The sequence below is a fragment of the Lissotriton vulgaris genome, chromosome 5, assembly GCF_964263255.1.
Source record: "Lissotriton vulgaris chromosome 5, aLisVul1.2, whole genome shotgun sequence".
Lineage (NCBI taxonomy): Eukaryota > Metazoa > Chordata > Amphibia > Caudata > Salamandridae > Lissotriton > Lissotriton vulgaris.
Window position 1 is genome coordinate 1,558,107,957 of NC_141693.1, and position 22,936 is coordinate 1,558,130,892.

At 46.0% G+C, this 22,936-nt stretch overlaps 1 protein-coding gene across 1 annotated transcript in view; it reads left to right on the top strand.

Annotated features, from left to right (window-relative positions):
- LOC147715147 (Fc receptor-like protein 5) overlaps positions 1 to 22,936 on the top strand; it is a 515,196-nt gene that overhangs the window by 162,740 nt on the left and 329,520 nt on the right. Inside the window, exon 5 of the mRNA XM_086919770.1 lies at positions 12,825 to 13,115. Coding sequence (XP_086775896.1) covers positions 12,825 to 13,115 — 291 coding nt within the window. The remainder of the gene's footprint in view (positions 1 to 12,824; positions 13,116 to 22,936) is intronic.

The following is a 22,936-nucleotide window of genomic DNA, read 5'->3' on the forward strand; positions in this document are numbered from 1 at the left end:
GACGTTGCCTCCTCAATGTGTGGTGCCCGAATGACTACAGTGTGGCCCAAATCCGATGGGTCACCTTGGGCAACATGGTGGCCAAGAGGGACATTGCCCAGAAGTGGGGTGCGCCCGCTCCCCCTTCCCTTAGCCTCTGGGAGACCAATATGGACTGGTGCATGCTGCGGGAGAAGACGGTGTATGTGGCCAGGGGCAAGCCCAAAATGTGGAGATCAGTGTGGGGGGCCTGGAATTCGTATCGAGGCGATTTATGTGAACCCCCTCTTGAGCCGGACTTGGAAGTCCAGCCCTCCCCATAGACTACAACCCTTCCCGTGGTTCCAGACGAAACATCCTGGTTACGACACCCCCCCATACCTTCGCGCTGCAATTGATATTCTGTGCTGCATTGGATGTGCGGCCCCCGGCCCCCTCCCGCTGCGCCCCTTCAATATTTATGTACTGTCCTCAGCCAATTCACTCTCTTCTTTCTTTCCCTTCTATTCTCTTTCGTGCCCAGGCACTTCGTTTTTTAGTGGCCTTCCGGGGCCTCTTATTCTTTGGTTTCTCTATTCCAAGTTGTTAGTTCTTGAAAATTAAACCTGACTGCTTCTGTGAACTGTTTTTGTACATGAGCTTACCTGCTACCACAATGCTGCCTGGCCTCCGGGATGTATGGCTGAATAGCGGTGTACTTCTTTCTACAAATAAAGGTTTTTCAAAAAAAAAAAAAAAAAAAAAAAAAGAACTAAGAGACTGGGAAACTTGTTTAGATTACTTAAATCTGCAGATAATAAGCAGGAGATCTTAGATCATCTAGAGAAAATGTACACGTCCACGGGCTGCCATTTTAATATTCAACAGAGGCAGGGATATAATACATTGAGTTACAAGGCGGTAAGAGCAGCTAAACTAAGGAGGATAGCGTTATTTATTAAAAGGATGATCTATTACTCCCTTGACAGACTCCCTTAAATGTATCCTAGTGTGGATCCCCAATGTTCAGATGCAGAAAAGCAAACAGAGACTGGCTACATGTTGGTTTTACATGAAGCCATTTATTGAATTTTTGCAGGAATATTTTCTTAGAAATTGGTATAAAACGATCAATCAATCCCCCTCCAGAAGCTTAATTTGCTCTCTTTGGCAGAGCTGAAACAGCAGAAGAGTTAACTATTGGGCATCGCCAATTTATCTGTATTGCTACTTTAGTGGCAAGATCGTTCATTCTAGCCATTTGGAAATCAAGGATGATCTTGACAGTTTCCCAATGGCTCGCTAAAATGCAATGAGTTTTTATTCTGGAAACTATCCATGCAAAAAGGGTAGGTTATTTAGTGAAAAGAAATATAATATGGAAAAACTGTAGTTGAGTATTAAATAAAGGAGATAACCAATGATATATGCATACATTTTGAGAAGCTTTTTAATGTCGAGAGATAACTGTGATAGCACTTTAAAGATAATAACTCTTATGGTATTGAGAAGCACTTTAGTGTCAAAGAAGAATCAGCGTGCACTTTACAAATAATTACTCCTTTCAATGGGCTATAGAATCTTCTTGATGAATTTATTTTTAATAGAAACTGGGGGGAGGGCTGTAGGATCAAAGTAATTCTGTTTAGATATGAGGATAAAATGAATTGGATGATAGGTAATGAATTTTAAAAAGATTAATAACAATGTTATTGTATTGTCCTTTTCTCTTTTCGAAAAGCTAAAATATGATATGTCTGTAATTTATTCCTTTTGCTGCAGTATCAAAAACATTTTTTTTAAAACAACATTTGTTGGAAAGGCTTGTTTGCTAAAGAAATATGTTGGGTAAGATCAAAACTAGAGGTTCCCAGCTACTTGCCCATCCAAACAAATCCTCTCGGAAACCACCGGGAATTTCTTTTAATAGTACCCAGAAAACGTGCATAGCCACTCCTTCCATAGGACTAAATAGAGGCGATTTTCCATTTAAAAACTAGGCCTAAAACCGCCCTTCCTGTAGATCAATTTCCTCCCAAAAAATCACCGGCACAATAGACCTCCCTAGACATCAGTGACAGAAACCGTTTTCACCTGGAGCAATTGGAACCCCACCCCCAAAAGCATTTCTTAACAACCCCAAAACAGGCCCATTAGATAACATTGCAAAGCAGACCTTCACAAAAAATTATGTTTTGACCCCTTCCATTGCATCGATCCTCTTGAAACTTCGTGGGACTCTAGTCCCACTTATCCCCAAGTACCTGAACAAGCCGCATACCAATCGACTCACAGGAAGGGATACAGCTTTTGACCCAAATCACCCCCGCCCATTGAAAAACAAACACATGTCAGCCAAAACAGGTCAAAAACACACCAAATCCCAGCCAAATCTTGCCATCTCCAATATGCACGAAACTAAAACGGGCCCTGAGCCATAGACCCTGGGAACCCTACCCCACACAAACACTAAGTCCTAAAATCTACTCCACCCTAAAACGGTCCCCTAGAAACAACTCCCCTCCGAAAATGTGCCCTCAGATCCTCTTACCTACGAGTCTTGAGCCTTCTGCCCCGACGCTTCCTGTTCCTCTCGCCGCCAATCCATGCATCTAGACCGTGCATTGCCTTAGCCTAGGCAAGTGTGGTAGCACTTGCATTGTTGACACATGCGTGGATCTGCTCTTGTTGTTCCGACTGTTTCCCACAATGCACATCTTGTGGCCCTAGTACAGGCTGGATACAAAGATGCTGTGGGGACAGTGCTGTCAAGAGTCAGCAAGGTAGGTGTTACCCTTAAGTCAGTCATAATGAACAACGTGCATGGTGGGATTTTTAAGCTTGTACTTAACTTAAGATAGTAAAAAGTAGAACTATAGATCACAGAATGCAAACTGTTTTTGCAGAGATACCCAAGACTGACACAGTATCACATGAAATGACACCCCTTGCAAGACAATAGGGAACAAATAGACCAGGCCTGGGACAAAAAGGAACAAGCATTGGCATAGCCAATAGGTCTCGCCTTTGGGACTTTATAAGTGTTTAGCCATTCAACAGTTGATGTTGTTACACCAAGGATATTATGCTGGATAACTAAACACTTATAAGGTCCCAAAGGCGAGACCTATTGGCTATGCCAGTGCTTGTTGTTCTAACTGTGGCTTATGTGTACAGCGCTGAGTGTTCATGGATGGTCAAGCTGCAGCATGTGGCACTTTTTCAACACACAAAAACCTCTTTCTTGCGTTGCCAAATCATTGCACCACAACGTAAACCTTTCAATCCTGTTAGTTACAGCGATGCGCACGCACACACACGCTGCATTTGAAGATAATGCTAGAGGATACACTGCGGGTCAGTACATCGAGATGCAGGCACTATATACTACCATATAACAAACAGTCTTTGGGCTGGGGCCAGAACACCGAGTGGTAAATAGAATTTTACCTCAATTTCAAGGACTAAATATCGAACAAAAAATATCTACCGGTAATTATAGGTTTACTGAAAGTTAACTCCACATGTATCTTGACAACATGTTGATCTTCAAGGTACGCAAATGTGAAATGAAGAATAGTAAATCTGTACCTAGCTATATACATTCACCTCCTTCATATTTTTGTCTTCAGTGTTTAGGTCTCTATATTGTGGTCAAAAGAGATCTACATGCCACAGTATAAGCCGGAAATGATATTACATTTTAAAAACAATCCTAAATCATTCGCCGAGGATTGGAAACAAATGTGTGTTTAGAAAGATAAATACAGTGTATACGAGCCAAATCCCCAAAACAAAAGAAACATACTGTGTGTTTAAGTAGTAGAAAAACAACAAAATAAGTGCATTGTTGTTCGAAAGCACAAATCAAATAACGTCTTAAAACATGACAAAGGCCAAGAAAATAAATGAAACATACCATTTGTTTCTAATCTATCAATGCCTCCACACTAGCGCAAAAATCCAAAATAAATATAATGTGCATGAGCCGAGGAATGCAAACCTACAGTAATACGCAGTCAGTTTATAAAGTGCAAATGCCACAAAATTACAATCCATGAAACAAAAAAGGAAAGATACCATCTGTTCTTAAACAGAATAGCCACCACATAAGTGCGAAAGCCCAAAGGAAATGCATTGTACACGAGCCACGGAACGCAAATCAATTAATCCTACTGTGTGTTTATAAAGGGCAAATGCCACCAGTAAAGTGTGTTTTAAATAGAAATCTGTAAATAATATAATGAGCGCGTTGTTCTCAGTAAACCAAAATTAATTAAACTTCTACAACATGGTCTGGGGAACGATAAGGAAGAAACATACCATCTGATTCATAAGTTCAGATGCCACTACTGAACCCCAAAAGCCCCAAGTAAATACAGTATTCACAAACCGAAGAATGCATACAGAAGCAACAAACCGTGCATTTAGAAAGTGCAAATTGAACAGATAAGCTTGTTGTATTTTGAAACCTCAAACAAATTAAATCCGTTTTCAAAGAGGATGCGAGGAGCAAAAAAATGAAAGCAACATAATGGGCTTTTATAAAGATATATCCAGTTCACACAAGCTGAGACACCGAGATTAAGCATGTTGTATTTTGAAAGCCGTAACTAATAAAACCAGTCGTCAAACATGATCTGAGGAGTGAAAACGAAAGCAACATAATGTGGGTTTATAAAAGATAAAGTAAACACGAGCCGGGGCACTAAAACAAATAAAACATGCCGTAGCTTTTTAAAGTGGAAATAGCACAAGATAAGCACATTCTGATCATTAGACGAAAACGGGCAGCGAAAAGCCACAAAACAAGATAAACAAACACGAAAAAAGATGGCCTGGTCAGCTCTTTCCAAGCACTTGTGCTTGTGGCGGCATCCACCTTGAGCAGACGCGCGCCCTGGCATGCTAATTGGAAATACATGGCCCCTGCGCGCTGCTGCTCGCTCCCGCAAGGTGTATGCTGCCACAAACACGAGTGCTTGAAAAGAGCTGAACGATTCCAAAAGGTCATCTTCTAGAGTAGCGCATGCACGCTGCCTAGGTGAGACCTAAAAACAGAGCCTGCCCGAGAAAACTTTTTTCCTGTCAAAGAAAGGGATTAGCCAGAGCAGTAACTCCTAAACCTGCTTCTATATAAGTATTACAGTATTACAGAGAGAATGGGCAGCCATAAACAGGGACTAGACACCAGTGGATAAGCAAATGGAAATCACTCCTCATTGCCACCCTGCATTTAAATGAGATAATAGTCTGCTTAGTGCAAAAACACAAATAAGTGTGTTTTTGAGCCCCTCAGTTGAGTGAGTGTACCAGAGCCAGTATATACCAATGTACTTTTAGGCAGGATTTTCCTTGAACAACCTATTGCATTCTGTCTGGGACGTAGTCCTGGTTCATGTCAACTAGATCTTTTGGACTCACACACCTAAAAATATTTATTGAATAATGTTAATAATTACCAAAACTGAAATATGGTGTCCATGATGGGAGGCTACTAGGGAACTTTGAACCCATCCCAGTTGGAACTTGCAGCAATTATACTAGTGGGGCACAAGATGCAAAACATATATTTCCACACCCAGCAATCCCAACAGGTGTGTACTAGTGACTTTACACACAGGATGACAGTTTTTAGCCCCCTACTGTCACCTCACAGCGCTTCTGAGTGCTTGTGCTTCTAGTCCAGTCGAAATAAGCAGTAATATCCAGAATCTGGAGTCCACGATTATTTATATTTGGTGAGGCCAGGGAGGCTTCAAAGTACATTGCTTAGTAATGCCTTTCCCAATGAGGAGAAACTGCAGCAGTTACATGTGGAAGTGTGTATTTTTCCTGCAATGCAGACTCAAGCAGCTGCTGTTTTTGAAGGCAGAATAAAAACCTATGACCATTGTGGAGATTAAACTGTTTGATTGATCTGCTTAAAAAAAATGTATTCATGAATTCATGCACTTTAGCTCCTTCTTGAAAAGTTCGCTGTAGGAGGAGGATGCTGTGACCTATTGAGGGGGACTGCAAGTCCCAGGAAGCCCTGCTGCCATCAACGTGCCGCACCAGCCTACGGGGAAGGCTAAAACATACCTTGCGGGAGCCGCTTCGCAGCAGGAGGAGGACGCTGTGACCTATTGAGGGGGACTGCATGTCACAGGAAGCCCCGCTGCCATCAACTTGCCGTTGACGTACCTGTGCAGGGAGAAGACTATAACATACCTCACCGCACCTGCTTCACGGGAGCCGCTTTTCTGCAGGAGGAGGACGCTGTGACCAATTGAGGGGGAATGTAAGTCACAGGAAGCCCAGCTGCCATCAACGCACCGCACCTGCGCAGGGGGAAGGCTATAACATACCTGGGCCAAGGGTGGGCCCGTATGCGCCCGTCAGGGGCCGGAAGAGGCTGGGCTACCCCTCTGATATTCATCATCGAAGAAACAATCCCTTCACTCGTGTTTCAAGGTAATACTACCCAAATTGTTATACATTGCTTGTCAGTGTGCCATCTTGCTGTGTTATAATTAGACCGTTTTGAGTTCTTGTAATGACGAGCAAATGCAAAGGAGTAGGCGGGACACAAGATGCTTTTATGGTGAGGGCAGAGTCCCTGCTGACCCACGAAATCGAACTGACAGAGCGACGCATGTCCATGGACCCTGTAACATTACACTCCCGGCTATCATTAGGCGGCTTGAACAGTGTAACAACTGAACCCCCCCCATAAATCACTCCCAAAGGAAGCATGCTCAGTTTCTTTAGATTCATCATTGCCAAGCCTGGTAGCCCCTAATACGGATGTCCCAGATGCACCTGGCATCAACACTAGAGCACGGGCGGCATGTCCTCAAAGGAACGCTGAAGTGAAAACACAACCTGCAAAAAGAAAGAGAAATGTAGGGATGACTAAGTCTAAAAACCCCAAAGGTTGTCAACCCACTAATAATGTAACAAATCTGGTGGTTACTCGCATTGTCTCAGTGGGCACACAGACTGATGCCTCTCTTAACCTTGTCCGTAATGAGTGTTGTGGGAGACGTTGATGTTGCCTCGTCCGCATTGAAACCTATTGAAAATGCCTTGGCTGACATTAAGAACGCAATTTATATGAATTTCAATTTACTTGGGGGGGGGGGGGGGTAATGGAATGTTTGAACTCTGAATTGACTAACCTAATGGGCAGGAATGTGAACTCCGCTCAAAACATTGGCAGGGGTGGAATACTTCCATCCTCTATGAGTAAGACATTTGGGCTAGAGTCACATCCTAGCTCTGTCTTTCATAAAGATATTATTCCTGCTATCCTGCATACAAATTGCAGCAATATAAATGTATTCCCTGGGCTAAACCCCCTTAGCAAACAAAGGGAAAGACAGGGTGTCCCTTTAGAAAATACAGATAATTCAAACCTAGCCTTAGGAAGAAGCCGTCACTCACCCACATCCCATCGCCCCTGCAAGTGATATAAGTTTAAACAGGGATATTCCCAATTGTCCTAGGAACGCCTGCTTGAGACGAAATACTGACGTGCTAAGTTTACACCCTACCTCCTGTCCCTATGTGTTAGTTTTGGCTGGGTTTCCCGAATTAGTTGGAGATCAAAGGGAATCCTGGGCAGATTTGCGCAACAAGTCCGTAGACTGGCTTTGCAAACACAAGGGGTTCCATCCCTCCAACATGAACGACATCCTTATGGCCAGAAGAGTAGGGTGGGTTGGTCATTCTGCCATGGACATAAATGGCGATTGTGTTGTCCTTAATTTCCGCCGACCCCATACGGTTCTCCGTTTACTGAGTACCTTTGAGCAATCCCCCAAGCAAAACACCCACATTAGTGCGCTCCCATTAGGTTATTTTTATAAGCCACCCTCTACACCCTCCAGGGATGCCCGCGTCTTGCCTTTGATAACCAATAGGTTCAACGCACTTTCTAGTATACACGCACAGGATTGACAACCACCACTGATGGTTGCCCAGCAGCATCATTTGGAGGATTTCCCTAAAATCATAGTAACAACCGATAATGATAATGACAATCAATTCCCAACTAGAGCTAACAGAGGAGCAGATTTGAACATTCTCAGTTGGTATGTATCAGGGTTACAGTCTAAGCTTGACGACCAGGATTGGCTGAGCTTGGTTAAAGAACAAGACATAGTAATGTTTCAGAAGACTTGGGCCACACACGACTTGCACATCAAGGGGTTTCATTGCATCAGCGTAGCGGCATCTCGCCATAAATTGAGCCGACCATCAGGGGGCCTTTTTATTGGGCTTAATGTAGCAGCTGGAGGTAGTTTTAAGATACTTCCAACCAACAGTTGTAACTTTCAAATTTTACGTTACAAAAGAAGAGATTCCTTTTATTTGGTAAATTTTTTATAATAATGATTTCTTTTCCATTCCCAACAAGAATTGTATTGAGCTTTTTGATTTTATCTCTATTTTAGACCATCAGCAATATTCGGGCAATACTATTGGGATTATTCTAGGAGGAGATTTTAATGCAAAACTTAATGATACGCCATATCATTTAGGTCCTCCTTCCCGTAGGGGTGTAAAGCTGGCAGTGTTTTTGAGGTCCCATAACCTGGCTAATGTCATGGATCAGATGGGTATGTTACACGTGACTATTTATCACCATCCGACATTTAGAGGCAAGGGCTACTCGTCCACAATAGATTTTGCTTTTATCTCTCCCTTACTTAATTACCGCAGTGGTTGTTGCTACTATCCATGGGGATCACAACCCTATTAAAATAGCATTGAGATTGGCTTCACAACCTGCATTTTCATCTGAATGCGGGGCCAGAGATTTAACCCCATTGGCTGACAATTTAAGATTAATTTGGAGGGGCACTGACAATGGTGATTTGTTTAAGTCACTAGTTAAGGACAACTTACCCCTCATTAATTCCTGTTTGTCATTTCAAACCCTGCATCCAGAGGTAGTCCATGATTTTTCTAACTCTGTCTGGCTGTTAAAACCCTTCTGTCGAAGCCTGCATCTCTGAGAAAGCAGGGCCCTTGATGGTTTGACGATGAATGTTCACTGGCTAATAGGAATTTGCATAGGGTGTTGTGAATTGAACCTAGGTGTGCTGCAGATGTGAAACTGGCCAGGCAGAAGTACAACACAGCAGTTAACAATCGCAAGGGAGAACTCCTAAGGGACTATTGGGAAACCCTATCTCAGGTTGCAACTGATAAAAAGGGTAAACCATTTTGGTCTGCTGTAAGGGATCTCTGATGTATGGGACAGTTATTAACTCCCATTAGCTGCACTATTTCCAGCCAATTCTGGGAAACCCACTTTTCTAAAATCTACCCCCCTATCGGAGACCGACCAGTATGAACATGGTTCATTTACCAGTATTCAGATAACACTCTCCAAAGTGTTAAGAAGCTATTCACCAGAGCTTTGAAAATAAGGCCCCTGACCCTTATGGGCTACCAATAGATTAAATGGATACCGGTTTTTTGGGCACTGCTTCTTCTGTACGTCTTCAATAACCTAATGTACGCTCCGTTACCTGACACCTGGGCCAAGAGTATTATTGTCCCAATATTTAAAAAGGGGGATTGTCGCAATCCAGTAATTATAGGTCTATTTCATTGATCGATAATACCCTTTACATATTGGGCAGAGTCTTATATAATAAGATCCTGGAATAGTCAGAGGAATGTAGTATTTTAGAGCCCTGCCAGCTAGGCTTCCGCAGTAAGGTCGGCACTAACGAACAATGTCTCAACCATAGCTGTGTAATTGGGAAAGACACCATTGCACGGAACTCTCCAGTCTATTTGGCCTTTATGGATTTGTGCTCAGCTTTTGACCTTGTCTTGTTAATAGGTCAAAGCTGTTGGCCTATGGTCTGGATGAGCCTTTGGTCCATTTCCTGGCATATCTCAACAAAGACCTGCGGGCACAAGTGAGGATTGGCATAGGTGGAGAGGTTTCAGGACCCATTAAGGTCAGCAGGGGGGGGTCAGGCAGGGATGTGTCTTGGCCCCCTTCTCTCTCTCATCTATATTAATGGATTGAACAAATCATTAGTATCCATGACCCAAGACGTCCCTATGATTAATGGGAAACCTCTTCCTGTGCTATTATAGGTAGATGATGCAGTTCTTATATGCCGCACCCCAAATTCTCTGAGCATTCTAGTAGTCCTTTGTTAAATACATGGATAGTCTGGACCTAAGAGTTAATTTTAATAAATCATTTTTAGTGTCCTATATCCCTCAAACGCCAGTTCAGCTCTATTGCTGTTGGTAGTCAAAAATTGATAAGCACCTGTAAATTCCCCTACCTTGGGGTGCTTTTTGCTGCGAACGGTTCCTGGACTGAGCATTTTACCCATTCCAGGAGCAAGTTCTCAAAGACTATCAATTCCATTTTCAGTTTTCCCAGTCCAAAGAACACAGGTGCCATTTTAGATATTTAAAAAAAAATTCAACTACAATGTGTTCCAGTGGGCACTTATGGAGCCGAGATTTGGGGTACTGCAAACCGTTCCTGCATTCAGCAGGAATTATACAGATTCTGTAGGAAACTATTAGGTATCCCAATCTCCACCCCACAATATATTTGCCACAAAGAATTAAACTTAAATTATATAACTGATTTTATACGTGCTCACCCAGCTCTTTTCTGGTTATCGGTCTGGAAGAACAAGGCAGCGACTCTAACTAGAGACATTATTACCGATTGTTTGAAGTGTGAGAAGGGGATGGATATTCCCTGGCTATCTGGAGTATATCAAAGTTTATTCAGCATTAATAAAGGCTGTATCTTCTTAAATCCCAGCAAAGTCGAAACACTGCATAAAAAAGAACTCAGAAGCGCCCTCTATTTGTCATATAGCACAGAAAGATTTGCGCTGGAATCGAAGAAACCCTTTGTTTCTAGTTATATGTCTCTTGAGCGGCACTGCTACCCTTTACCAAAATATCTTATTTTACCCATGAGTTACTGGGAAAGGATCCTTCTATTCTGCTTGAGAGCAGGGACAGTTGCATTTACGTTGTGTTTTCCTCTTGGCTAGCATTCGAAACTTGATTTAGTACCATGTCCATGTGACTGTGTGAGTGGCCAATCAACCTTACATTTTTTGTTTTTCTGTACATTTTACATGAAATACAGCAGGGGGCTTCTTTACCCTTTTTTAATAGGAGCAGGCCTATTAGCTTGGATTCTGCCTTTTTAAGTATGCTTGCCTCGACCGATGAAGAGCTTGTTTTTCGCATAAGTACATTTCTGAGAATTGCTACTCGGGCACCTAAGACAACGCTCAACCCTTGAATTTTTAAGTCATGAATGGATAAACTTATAATTGCTGATAATGAATTTTCTGTTTTATTTACAACCTTGAACCTGTAACATTGTGTTTTATAACTGTAAATCTTTATTAGCATTTATTGTTACTCTTCTTTTGTCACTTACATTTCTTTCTACTATTTTGTACTTTTATGGATACAAATGTTTATCCGAATAAAGTTTATGAACTGAACTGAAAAGTTCTGTGCCAATCCGTGAAGCTGGGACAGTCCCAAAAGTACGATTTTTGTTGCCCAATACAGAAAAAATGGTTGAACATAATTACACCAAATTTGGGAAAACGTGGTTAGACTTTTACTCAGAAAGTGTGCTTTTTTTGAGATTTTAATGTAAATCCGTTCAGCTATTTTTGTTATATTAGTTTAAGAAAGGGACTTGTTTTAGGCATGTAGTGGTTAACCCTCAAAAAAGGTTATGTAAATCTGCATGGTTGGTGCCACAGGAGTTGGGCAGGACTCTTGCAATGTCAAAAATGTAAACAACAGGTCATTCTGATTGGCTGAGGGAGTTTTGTTGGTACCACAGCACTAAATGAGTTGATTTGCTGGCTGCAACACAAAAAAAATGTTGCGGCCTCCATTACAGGACTCAGGAATTCAATCCCCAAGTCATGGAAAAAATTCCAAAAGGTCTTTTAAGCGGGCAGGGTGGCACCGGTACTGCAGTACCAACAAGTGGTATCTCTTTACCATGCATAGCTTGCAGAAATAGTGCCAGTGTATTCACTTACATTTAGGAAAAAAATTGAAAACCACTAAGGGACTCACAGAACCTCTGATTGTGCCAAATATATATTTGAATGTCCCCGCCAAAAACAATATGTTGGGAGTACTTTCTTTCAGGTGAGACAGCGCAAAAAGGAACACTTACAAGCCACGTACTCAGTTTCCCAACATTTCTGGGATGTCCACATTGGGAACCCAGAATGGATGAACTTTTTCATGATGGACAGAAACAAAAATATCTGGTGGTAACCAATTTTCAGAAATTATGAAGAATAGAGTTCATCATTCCATTGTACCTCACAGTCTTCATATAACTGAGGAATTATCAGTACATTCGAGATATGAGTTTGGAAGCAACTTTTCTTGGTTTAAAATATGGAGTCATTTCTACAATGTAAGGAGATGTGGAGCTATACACACATATGTATGTATACGTATATGTATATGTATCCACACGGGTTCTCAGCAAGGCACTCGGAGCATCGTGCAGCCACGCTACCTCAAGAAAACAGCAGACCCAGGTATTCCGTGAGTTGTTATTTTATTCTGCAACACACAGCAGCATAACGTTTCGGCCTCTCACAGGCCTTGGTCACATGTATATGTATATGTATGTGTGTGTGTATATATATATATATATATATATATATATATATATTTACTTTGACAATCATTTAGCAGTCAATAGTTTTACTACAATATTTTTGTAGCCCTATATTTTTCCCATGATACTCTGGTATTCAACTCATGAGGGTTTGCTTAGGAGGAATGGTCCCACCTAATTGTTATTTTCTCTTTGCGGTTTTCAGATTTCTTGGAAGCTCCGTCCATCTCTCTCATCCCCAGCTATCTAGTGTACATCAGAGGGGAGTCTGTGAATATAACATGTTCTGCTCCAGCTCCTTACAAACCCAGTGGATTCAGGTACTTCAAGAAAGTTGAAGGAAAGTCACATGAAGAGCTATCATGGGATAGAAGTATACAAAAGATATCTACTTTAAACCTGAGTGTTGGAGCATCGTACACTTGTGCATACTGGATAGAAACATCTACCAAATTCAGTTCCATGGAAAGTAGCGAAGTGTCGATATCTGTGATAGGTGAGTGTAAAACTGTGTAAAGTGATCTTCAAAAATTGTGATAAGTTCCCTCCTAGTTGCAGTTATGGCTTTGAGCAGTTTTGTTTGGACGGGACCTGTTCTTGTGTGCCTGTCCTGGGGAGCGGGAGTTGGGAGACGTTTATATGTTGGGTGGGATGGGGGAGGGTCAAACATGTTGCTAGGGGGGGGGGTTTAGGTAAGTGTGTGCATGCAGCAGATCCATGGGCACCTCCATAGGCCATAACGTTATGACTTGGAATGTACGGGGATGCATACTATGTATCGGAGACACAAAATGCACGCCTACTTAGTACGGAGGGGAGTGCAGATCGCATTACTTCAGGAAACTCACTTGACGAAAGCGGACGGGATGGCGCGACAACGCCGCTGGAGAGGGCAGGTCTTTCACACCACTTACTCAGCTTATGCCAGGGGAACATTGGTCTGGGTGAGAGGCGTGCCATTTCAATGTGTGAGGCAGGTGATTGACCCTGAGGGCACGTTTACTATGGTCACGGGGCGACTAGATGGGCGGGACATTACCCTGGAAGCATATACTCCCCCAATGTTGTTCAGCCCACCTTTTTCACGCAGCTCTTGCAGAAACTGGCAGGGGTACTAAAGGGCCCTGTGCTACTAGGGGGGGATTTTAATTGTGTGAGGGACATAGACCTGGACTGTTCCCATCCACCACTCCCTGACGCCCCTACCCGTAGAATAGCAGAAGTCTGGCGGGACTGGCAGCAGAGTTGGGGGCTTACAGATACCTGGAGGACCCATCATCCCAGAGAGCGTGACTACTCTTACTTTTCCGCAGTCCATGAACTGCATGTCAGGCTGGATGCGGTTTTCTGCTCCCCTGATGTTCATATAATGATTACGATGAGTGAATATCTGGCTAGGACGACCTCTGATCACAACCCCCAATTGGTGGCCCTGAACTGGGTTTGGGTTAGGACGGCGATTCCTAAATGGCCTCTCCGGCCAGAGGCCTTGGAAGATCAGGTCTTCCGAACCACAATAGGTACTGCCGTAGAGGACTATTTCCAACACAACATGGGCACCTCTTCCAGTCTGCACAATGAATGGGATGCGTTCAAAGCGGTGATACGCGGGCGGTGCATTGGAGAGGCAGTGGGAATTCGCAGAACTCTACTGAGTGAGGTACAGCGGGCAGAGCAACGGCTTCGGGAGAAGGAACGGGAGAGCCGGGACGGGAGGACATACAAGGGGGGCGAAGGAAGAGCAGGCTACAAAAGTGGAGAGATTGAGGTGCTTTGATTACAGGGCCTATATGGTGCGGGCACACGCAGAGCGCGATAAGTCAGTGGCGCTCCTAGCCTGGCTGGCGAATCCTGCCTGCAGGGGCACGCCGGTCCTCAAAATATGAGACGAGAGGGGGACGTCCCACTTTCGGCAGCAGGCCATTAGCACGCAGTTCCTAGATTACTATTCCGCCCTTTATTGTAGCGCGCTGGACCCCAGGGAACTGGAAGAAGGGGATTTCCTAGATATAGAATTACCTCAGATTGAAGCAGAAGAGGCAGAAAGCTTGGGCCGACCGGTGGAAGTGGGTGAGGTCTGGGGAGCCCTCAAGTGCATGGCTAACAACAAAACCCAAGGCACTGACAGGCTGCCGTTGGAGTTTTACGTCCTGTATATCGACGTGCTGACCCCACGGCTGGTGTCTCTCTTTAACCGATCAAAAGAGGTGTGCTATCTGCCCACCTCAACAAGGGAGGTAGTGATTGTGCCGCTCCTTAAGCCGTCAAAACCGGAGTGGGACAGAACAGCGTATTGCCCCCTTGCGATGTTAAATATTGATTTTAAGGTCCTGAGTGGATATTGGCCAATTGCCTGATGGGGCACATGATGACTCTGGTGCATGGAGACCAATCTGGGTTCATCCCCACCCGGAACACTGCAGTAAATATTCGGAGTCTATGTCAGCTGCTACATGAATCGGCTGCTGGAGGCGACAAGGCGTGTGTGCTATCCATAGACATTGAAAAGGCTTATGATAGCCCATAGTGGCCGTACCTGTTTCGGGTTTTGAGGGCCTTCGGCTTGGGTGAGGGGTTTGTGGAATGGACACAGAGTCTTTACTCCTGCTCGACTGCTAGGGTTCGGACGGGGGGGGCGATCTCGGCCGCGTGTGCTGTGGGCAGGGGGACGAGGCAGGGCTGCCCACTGTCTCCTATCCTGTTCGCTCTGGCAATGGAGCTACTAGCGGCGCGAGCACAGACAGGGGAACACTACAGGGGCCTAGAGATGATGGGTCGGATGCACTATATTGCCCAATACGCTGACGATTTGCTGATGTTCCTTGCCAATAATACTGATGCGCTCCGTGGAGCCCAGGAATTGCTAGAGAGACTGGGGCGAGTCACTGGGCTCAGGGTTAACTGGGCCAAGACCTGTCTGTTCCCAATGCGTGGAGACCGTGATGATCCCCTTGAGGGGCTTGACGTGAGATGGGAAGGCAGTTGCTTACCATACTTGGGGGTTAGAATTTACCATGAAGCAGCTGATTTATTTGAGGGTAACATAGGCCGAGCGATGCAAAATACCAAGAATAACCTGGACTTCTGGGGGTCTTTACCTTTTGGCAGTTGCGGGACGAGTGGCACTACTAAAAATGATAACTCTCCCACGATTACTTTATTATTTTGTTACTTTGCCGCTTTAGACAGCGGGGAAGTACTTCGCCCAACTCAACTCCATGGTCTTGATCTTCCTATGGGGTTCAGGAAGGCGTAGAGTGGCACTGCCTACCATGATGCGCCCAAGACAGGAAGGGGGCTTTGCAGCGCCTGATTTTGAGGCTTACTACCATGCGGCCAGTTCCAGTGGTTCACTCAAACGTTGGCAGGGAAACTAGGCCTAGAGATAGCTCAGAGAGGCCGGGATATAGAGTCACGCCACCTGACTCGGATTCTCCTACGCCTTCCGGTGCAGGAGAGGGCGGTGTCCAGGGAGTCCTGGGTCCTGAGGCTCTGCTGGAATAGGGCCCTACGACGCTATAAAGGGAGTCCGGGATATTCGCCCGAGATTCCGATATGGTTCTGCAGGGATTGGCAGCGACTACATGAATGGGAGGAGTTTGGGATCTCCACCGTTGGGGATCTATACGAAGATGGTACACTTCTACCATTTCAAGATCTTATGGACAGACATGAACTGCCTGCTCAGGCCTTTTTTATGCACGAGGGCCGTGACGGCAGCTGTGCGCAAACATTGGAAGAAAGGATTAGAGGAACCACGGGTCTTCCTTCCTTGCCAATATGTGGTCACCTCCATGGGGATGGTTAAGGCGGTCACGTGCTTGTATCAAAGATTGACGCAGGGCTTGAGGACTCCACTAGAGGGATTGCGTACTAAATGGGAGGCTGACCTGGGAATGCCTATAGAGCATAAACCTTGGGAAATGCTGATGGAACGGTCATGGAAGTGTTCCCGAACCCAAGATTCCAGCTCATCCAATTCTACGTGTTTCATCGGGCGTACCTCACTCCTTCCAAACTTAAGGAGTTCTTTGGCTCCCACGTGGCCTGTCCACGATGCAGACTGGAAGACGCACATGTGCTGGGATTGTCCACTGCTCCAGGGGTACTGGGGAGAGATAATGGCCAAATTGACAGAGGTAACGGAGAGGGACCTGCAAAATACTCCAGCTGTGTGCCTGCTGCACTGGTTTTCCCACACTGCCCGCAACAAAACCACCAGCAGGTTCCTGGATTTGGGGTTGGTCCTAGCCAAGCGCGAAATCACTAGCCATTGGAAGGCGGTCACAGCCCCCAGTGCGGCGCGCTGGCTCAGACTTTATCAAGTGGGAGAACTGCGAGGGGACCCTCCGGCTCCAACTAGAACAAAGAACTGACAATGACAAACTATGGGAAACAGCGAGAGCCTGGGTGGCGCTGACAGATCTGCTTAAGGACCCGATTGACGATGAGGACTGATCCTTCTGGCCTTGCACACACCCTTGGCTACATGGTACCTTCGCCACAGATAGTGGGGTGAACAAGCAGGTGGGTGGATAGGTCACTTGAGCGGGCGCATCCTCCCGGGTGGGACATGGGCTACTGACACAGGACTCAATTGGAGTGTGCGGAATACATTCTGAGTAACATGCATGATGTTAGGGAAGCGGCATGTCTGAGGGGAGTGGGGGAGGGGCTGGGAGAAGGGGGGGAGGGACCAAGTGAGGGTGGTTCCAGTTGAGGGGTGGTTGATTTGTCTGATCCGATGAATGGAAGACGACAGTGCCTTGTATGAGTGGGTAGCAATCTGATTGAGACCCGCGGGCGTATGCCTCATGTCAACGAAGTTATGATTCTCTACCCAAGAAAGGCTGTACTCCGCACGCTGAAAATGGAGATGGAGTAGATTAACCAATGTGAGGCGAGACAATGTTATATTGTGTCCACAATCATCGATTGGACTTTGTAAGCTTGCCGTATATTATGCGATCACACGTATGATGCGTATGGTCTCAGAATGTCAAACTGAATAAAATCTGTTTAAAAAAAAAAGTGATCTTCAAAAATTGTGATTAACAAGTCTAGCTCACGCAGAATAAGTTCCAAAGTGTTATGGCCTTCTCGAACATTATTATAAGGACAGTGTTCTCTGAAAAAATATTCGAAAATAATTACTTGTTCCTACTTTATATTCTTATCGGGTTCTGACACATTGTTTGATGGACATTATTCTCTAGTGAAATATTAAGCTGGACGCTACAGCCCTTTCACGCTGTTCCCTAGGGACAGTATTGGTTCAGTAGTGCCGAGGGTGGAGGGCACTACCACCCTCGGCAATGATGTTGCATTTACTACAACAACCTACAACAATGAGCCAGATTTACTAGTTTTTCATACAATGCAGCACAGCAACCAAATTTGCAGCTTTGCTTTGTGCAAGGGGAAAACAGAGAGCAGAGCCATACCCACTAAGACTGACCTGCTGCAGGTGTCATTCCTTGCGATGGCACTCAAACAGGGCTGCCTTGCATGATGCACAGCCCTGCACTGTGATGCAGAGGTAAGTATGTGCTGACTAGCATAGGATTTGACGTCAGTGGAGTGGTGTGCAATCTCTTAAGTGCACGTGACGGTTTGGCCGGCAGTCTTGGGCCGGCCAAAAGCGGTACAAAAGGGGGTGGTGATGGACAGAGCATCTGAATCAATCAAACACTCACACATGGCTATATGCTATATGCAAATCAGTCTGACCCTGTGCCTCATGGGAACAGTCCAGCCCGAACTGCCAAGCCATGTCTTCCCTGGACCGGAAACAAGCTTCCGAGGACCGGTTTCTGGCATTTCAGCCGTCTTCAGCCCGGCTTGCTTGAATCCAGTGGCAAAGTGAGCAAGCTTGTTTCCGGTCCAGGGAAGACAAGGCTTGGCAGTTCGGGCTGGACTGTTCCCATGAGGCACAGGGTCCGACTGATTTGCATATAGCCATGTCTGAACTGGGGTGGCAGAGTGGGCTAAAGAACTGTGATGGATTAAACCCAGATCTTTTGACTGGGTGTGAGTGTTTGATTGATTCAGATGCTCCGTCCATCACCACCCCCTTTTGTACCGCTTTTGTCCACCATAAGTGTGGCAGGGTATGCTCAGACGTGAGTCCTTTGCTCACTTTGCCACTGGATTCAAGCAACCCGGGCTGAAGACGGCTGAAATGCCAGAAACCGGTCCTCGGAAGCTTGTTTCCGGTCCAGGGAAGACATGGCTTGGCAGTTCGGGCTGGACTGTTCCCATGAGGCACAGGGTCAGACTGATTTGCATATAGCCATGTCTGAACTGGGGTGGCAGAGTGGGCTAAAGAACGGTGATGGATTAAACCCAGATCTTTTGACTGGGTGTGAGTGTTTGATTCAGATGCTCCGTCCATCACCACCCCTTTTTGTACGGCAGTCTTGGGCCGGCAAAAGAGTCATGCAAACTTAGCATTTTCTCCACCCGGCTGTATTGCACAGCCTGGATGGAGAACATGCACACGCCTCTAGTGCAAGTTCCTATACCTAAAGAAACTCAGAAGGATCCCAAGTGTTGTATGTGTGCTTGATTGCAGCATGCATGCTATAATGAGGGTTTAGAGAAATGAAAACATTTCCCCTTGTTAACACCTGTTTCAATGATCTGAAGGCGAGTCTGTATATATAGGTATGCATAGTGTAGTGTTGAAAGTTGCCCCCCTGGAAAGAGGACAGGACACTTGGAAGGTATTAACCCTTTATTCTCTCTTCAAAGGAAGAGCCGTCCGTTCCTCTTTCACGCCTCGATCACAATGGCCGTCTGCGTCACATCATTCCCACAAAGCCTTGCGGTGAGTCACGTGATGGCAGAAGGCTGGACCGCGACACTACACATCCTCCCCCTTAACAACAATGAAAACATGAACAAAAACCGGAGAGCCAGTAGACAGGGGGAGAGTGAGAAAGAAAAGGATTCACAAGTGGAATTCACTGAACGGTTTCGGAAGCTTCACTGTTCGGCCTTTGCGGGTGTGCCTGATGGGTACATGGATCCCCTGCGCCCTTCCTCCAATGGATCCGGCCGTCCTTGTTCTCTCCTCGTGGCCTCTTTCTTGAGTATCATGAGTTTCTTACGAGGTACCAGCACTGTCTGTGTCCTGGCTTGGGGGACACGGTGTTTGCCGATTTGCTGCCAGTACATCGGCAGTTGCCGAGGTACAGGTCTCACTCATATTAGCAATACCACTGTCTTCTCTCTCGGGTTCTGTGGTCGGTGCTTCATCCTCTTTGGCCCTATTTGTCTCTCCTTCAAGATCGCTGGTGTATGTGTTGTTACTGTCCACACCCCAATCAAGGATTTTGTTGCACTTGGCCATTCTGGATTGTGACCTCACCTTGCCGTCACTCAACAAGGCCGAGCGTGTGTACAGGTCTACCAATCGTAGGGGCTCACTGAAGTTCCTGTCTCAGTTTTTTCCTGGGAGGCCCTGTTTGACTCTGACCCAGTCACCCTCTGCCAGTGTGACATCACACACATTGTGTCTCTTGTCTTAGTTGGCCTTGTAGATGCACTGGGCTTTTTCTATGTTGCTCTGGACGACTACCGGGGACCATTTGCTCTGGAGTCGCATGTTCATCCAGGCTGTATTGTCTCTGGTGAAAGGTTCTCTGCCTCTTAGGATTTTAAATGGGCTGTAGCCAGTGAGGGTGGGCGTGATGCGATACGCCCACACTGTGCTCCTGACTTCGGTCTCCCAAGTCTTGCGGGCACTGATGGCCACCTAAACCGAGCCGAGGATCTCACGGTTAAAGCGTTCTACCTGGCCATTGCTGGCTGGGTGGTTGACGGGGGTGTGTTTGATTTGAATACCGTGTCGGGTAGTAGAGGCTGTCCATTTTTCTGATGTAAACTGGGGTCCGTTGTCACTACTGATTTGTTTTGGGAATGCCTTCCCTCAGGAAGGTATTAGTGAGGATGAATATGACAGTGCCGGAGTCCACTGATTCACATATTTTGACCTCCAGCCACTTCGAATATTGGTCCACTAATACGATGAGGTGCTTGGGCGTTCCCCAGAAATCCAGGATGGGCCCACAATGTCAACGGATAACTCCTCCCAGGAGTTGTTGGGGGTGTTGAACTCCCACATGGGGGTCTCATTGTGGTGAGTGTTTGTCAGCTCTGGCACAATACTCGCAGGCTCTCACAAATCTCTCCACTTGGTTGTCCATGGCTGGCCACCAGTACAGTAGTTTCATTCTCCTTTTCGCTTTTACGATGCCCAGGTGGCCTTCATGTGTAATGTGGTGTATGCGATCCACCAACCCATTTGGGGGCACAACTCTGTTGCCTCGCAGCAGGAATATGGTGTTGTCGCTAATGGAGAGTTCGTCACGGACCTCCCAGTATTTCCTGAGGTTGCCCCTTGTGTGCTTCTTTTCTGGTCAGCCTTGACTAACGTACAGTTTGACCTGTGAGAGTTCTGCATCCTGTGCATAGGCTGCTGCCCAGTCCTGGGCACTGATGGTGTGTTTGTGATCCGTTATGAATGCAACGCTGTACTCGTCCCATCAGACTGTGGGACTGCCCTTCCAAGGCTGCCGCCCTGCTGGGGAACTCCGCTACCCTGTTCTTTGGACCTGGGATGTATTTGACATCCTAAAAAAAGTCCAAGAGACGCAGTGTAATTTTTGCAATGCTTGGGGTGGCCGCCACGTTGCCGCTGGATGTGTGGCCTTAAATCGGGGGTTTGTGGTCCGTTTGAAGCGTGAATCTTGACCCCCACAGGTATTGTCGACATTTTTCCTTCGCTCAGACGGACGCTAGCATCTCTTTTTCAATCACGCTAAACTTCTCTTCACTGGGGGTGAGGGATCGCAAGGCAAACCCCACGGTGGTTTCCGTGCTATCAGCTGCTCTCTAGGAGAGGACTGCCCCCAACCCTTTGTCACTGGCGTCCGTGGTAAGGATGCTGAGCGTGGAGCCGTCAAATCCGTGCAAGGGAATCTCCCCGCAAATATCTCTTTTGATGGATGCGAATTCTGCTTCAGATTCTTTAGTCCAGGAAAAGGTATTCTTTTCTTTCAGCAGTTGACATAGGCTGTGCGTTTTGGTGACGAAGTTCCTGACTAAGTTATTGTAAAATTCCACCAGTCCCAGAAATGAGCGGACATCGTCTTTGTTCTTTGGGGTGGGAGCAGACATGATGGCTTCCACGTTGGCTGTTTTTGAGAAGATGCCCGTGTCGCTGATCTCGTGCCCCAGATAGGTCACCTTGCGTAAGCCAAACTTGCACTTCTCGAGCTCCGTCATGAGGCCGTTGGCTGCCAGCATGCGCAGTACAGTGTGCAGAATGTTGTCGTGCTCAGCCTTGGTCTTCCCCATGACTAGGAAGTTGTCCTGGAAGTATAGGACTCCATGGACGTCTTTGAATAGTGTGTGCATGTGCTTTTGGAAGACAGACGCAGCGGATGCTAGGCCCAAAGGCAGACGCCGGAATCTATAGAAGCCGAAGGGTGTGATGAATAAGGTGAGCTTCCCGCATGGTGGATGGAGTGACAGTTGGTGGTACGCGACTTTGAGGTGCATGGTAGAGAAACATTTTACTCCCTTGGTCTGGGCCAGCATTTTGTTTATTTTGGACAATGGGAACTTGTCAACGATTACGTTTTTATTCAGTTCTCGGAGGTCAATGCAAAGACGTATTTTCCCACTCTGTTTCTGCGCCACTACTAAGGACGCTAGCCAATTGGCGCATTCTATTGGTTCAGTGATGCTGCTGTCCTCCAACCGTTTCAGTTCCAGTTGTACTGCCTCCCTGCAGTTAAATGGGATATTCCTGATTTTGTGGGACAGTGGCACAGCTCCTTCCTTGAGCATGATCTTATGGGTGAACTTTGACATCTTCCTGATGTGGTCTCTGAAAACCTCTGGGAACTCCGCTTTCAACGAGGCTGGCATGGATGGGTCATCCATCATGAGCCCTTGTGACACCGCCTGGGTTAAGTGTATGCCCAGTGCCCCTTGGTCCGCCCACCCAAGGACGGATGGTGCCTTTTGTGCGACATACAATTTTCCTGTCGTGGTCTTGCCTTTGAATTCGAAACCGAGCTGCTGGAACCCTACCATGTGGATTTTCTCTCCTGTGTAGGTGATGGGGTGGGCGTCTGTGGGGTGAAGGTGGTTCCCCCCAAGTGGGCAAAGTCCTTGTCCCATAGGTTTTTTTGGATGATCGTGTATGGAGAACCGGAGTTTGCCACTATGGCAATCTGTACACCCCTAATTAGTAACAGGCAGGGCGACTTTTTCGCGGTGATGCCGCTGATGCCCAGGGCTTGG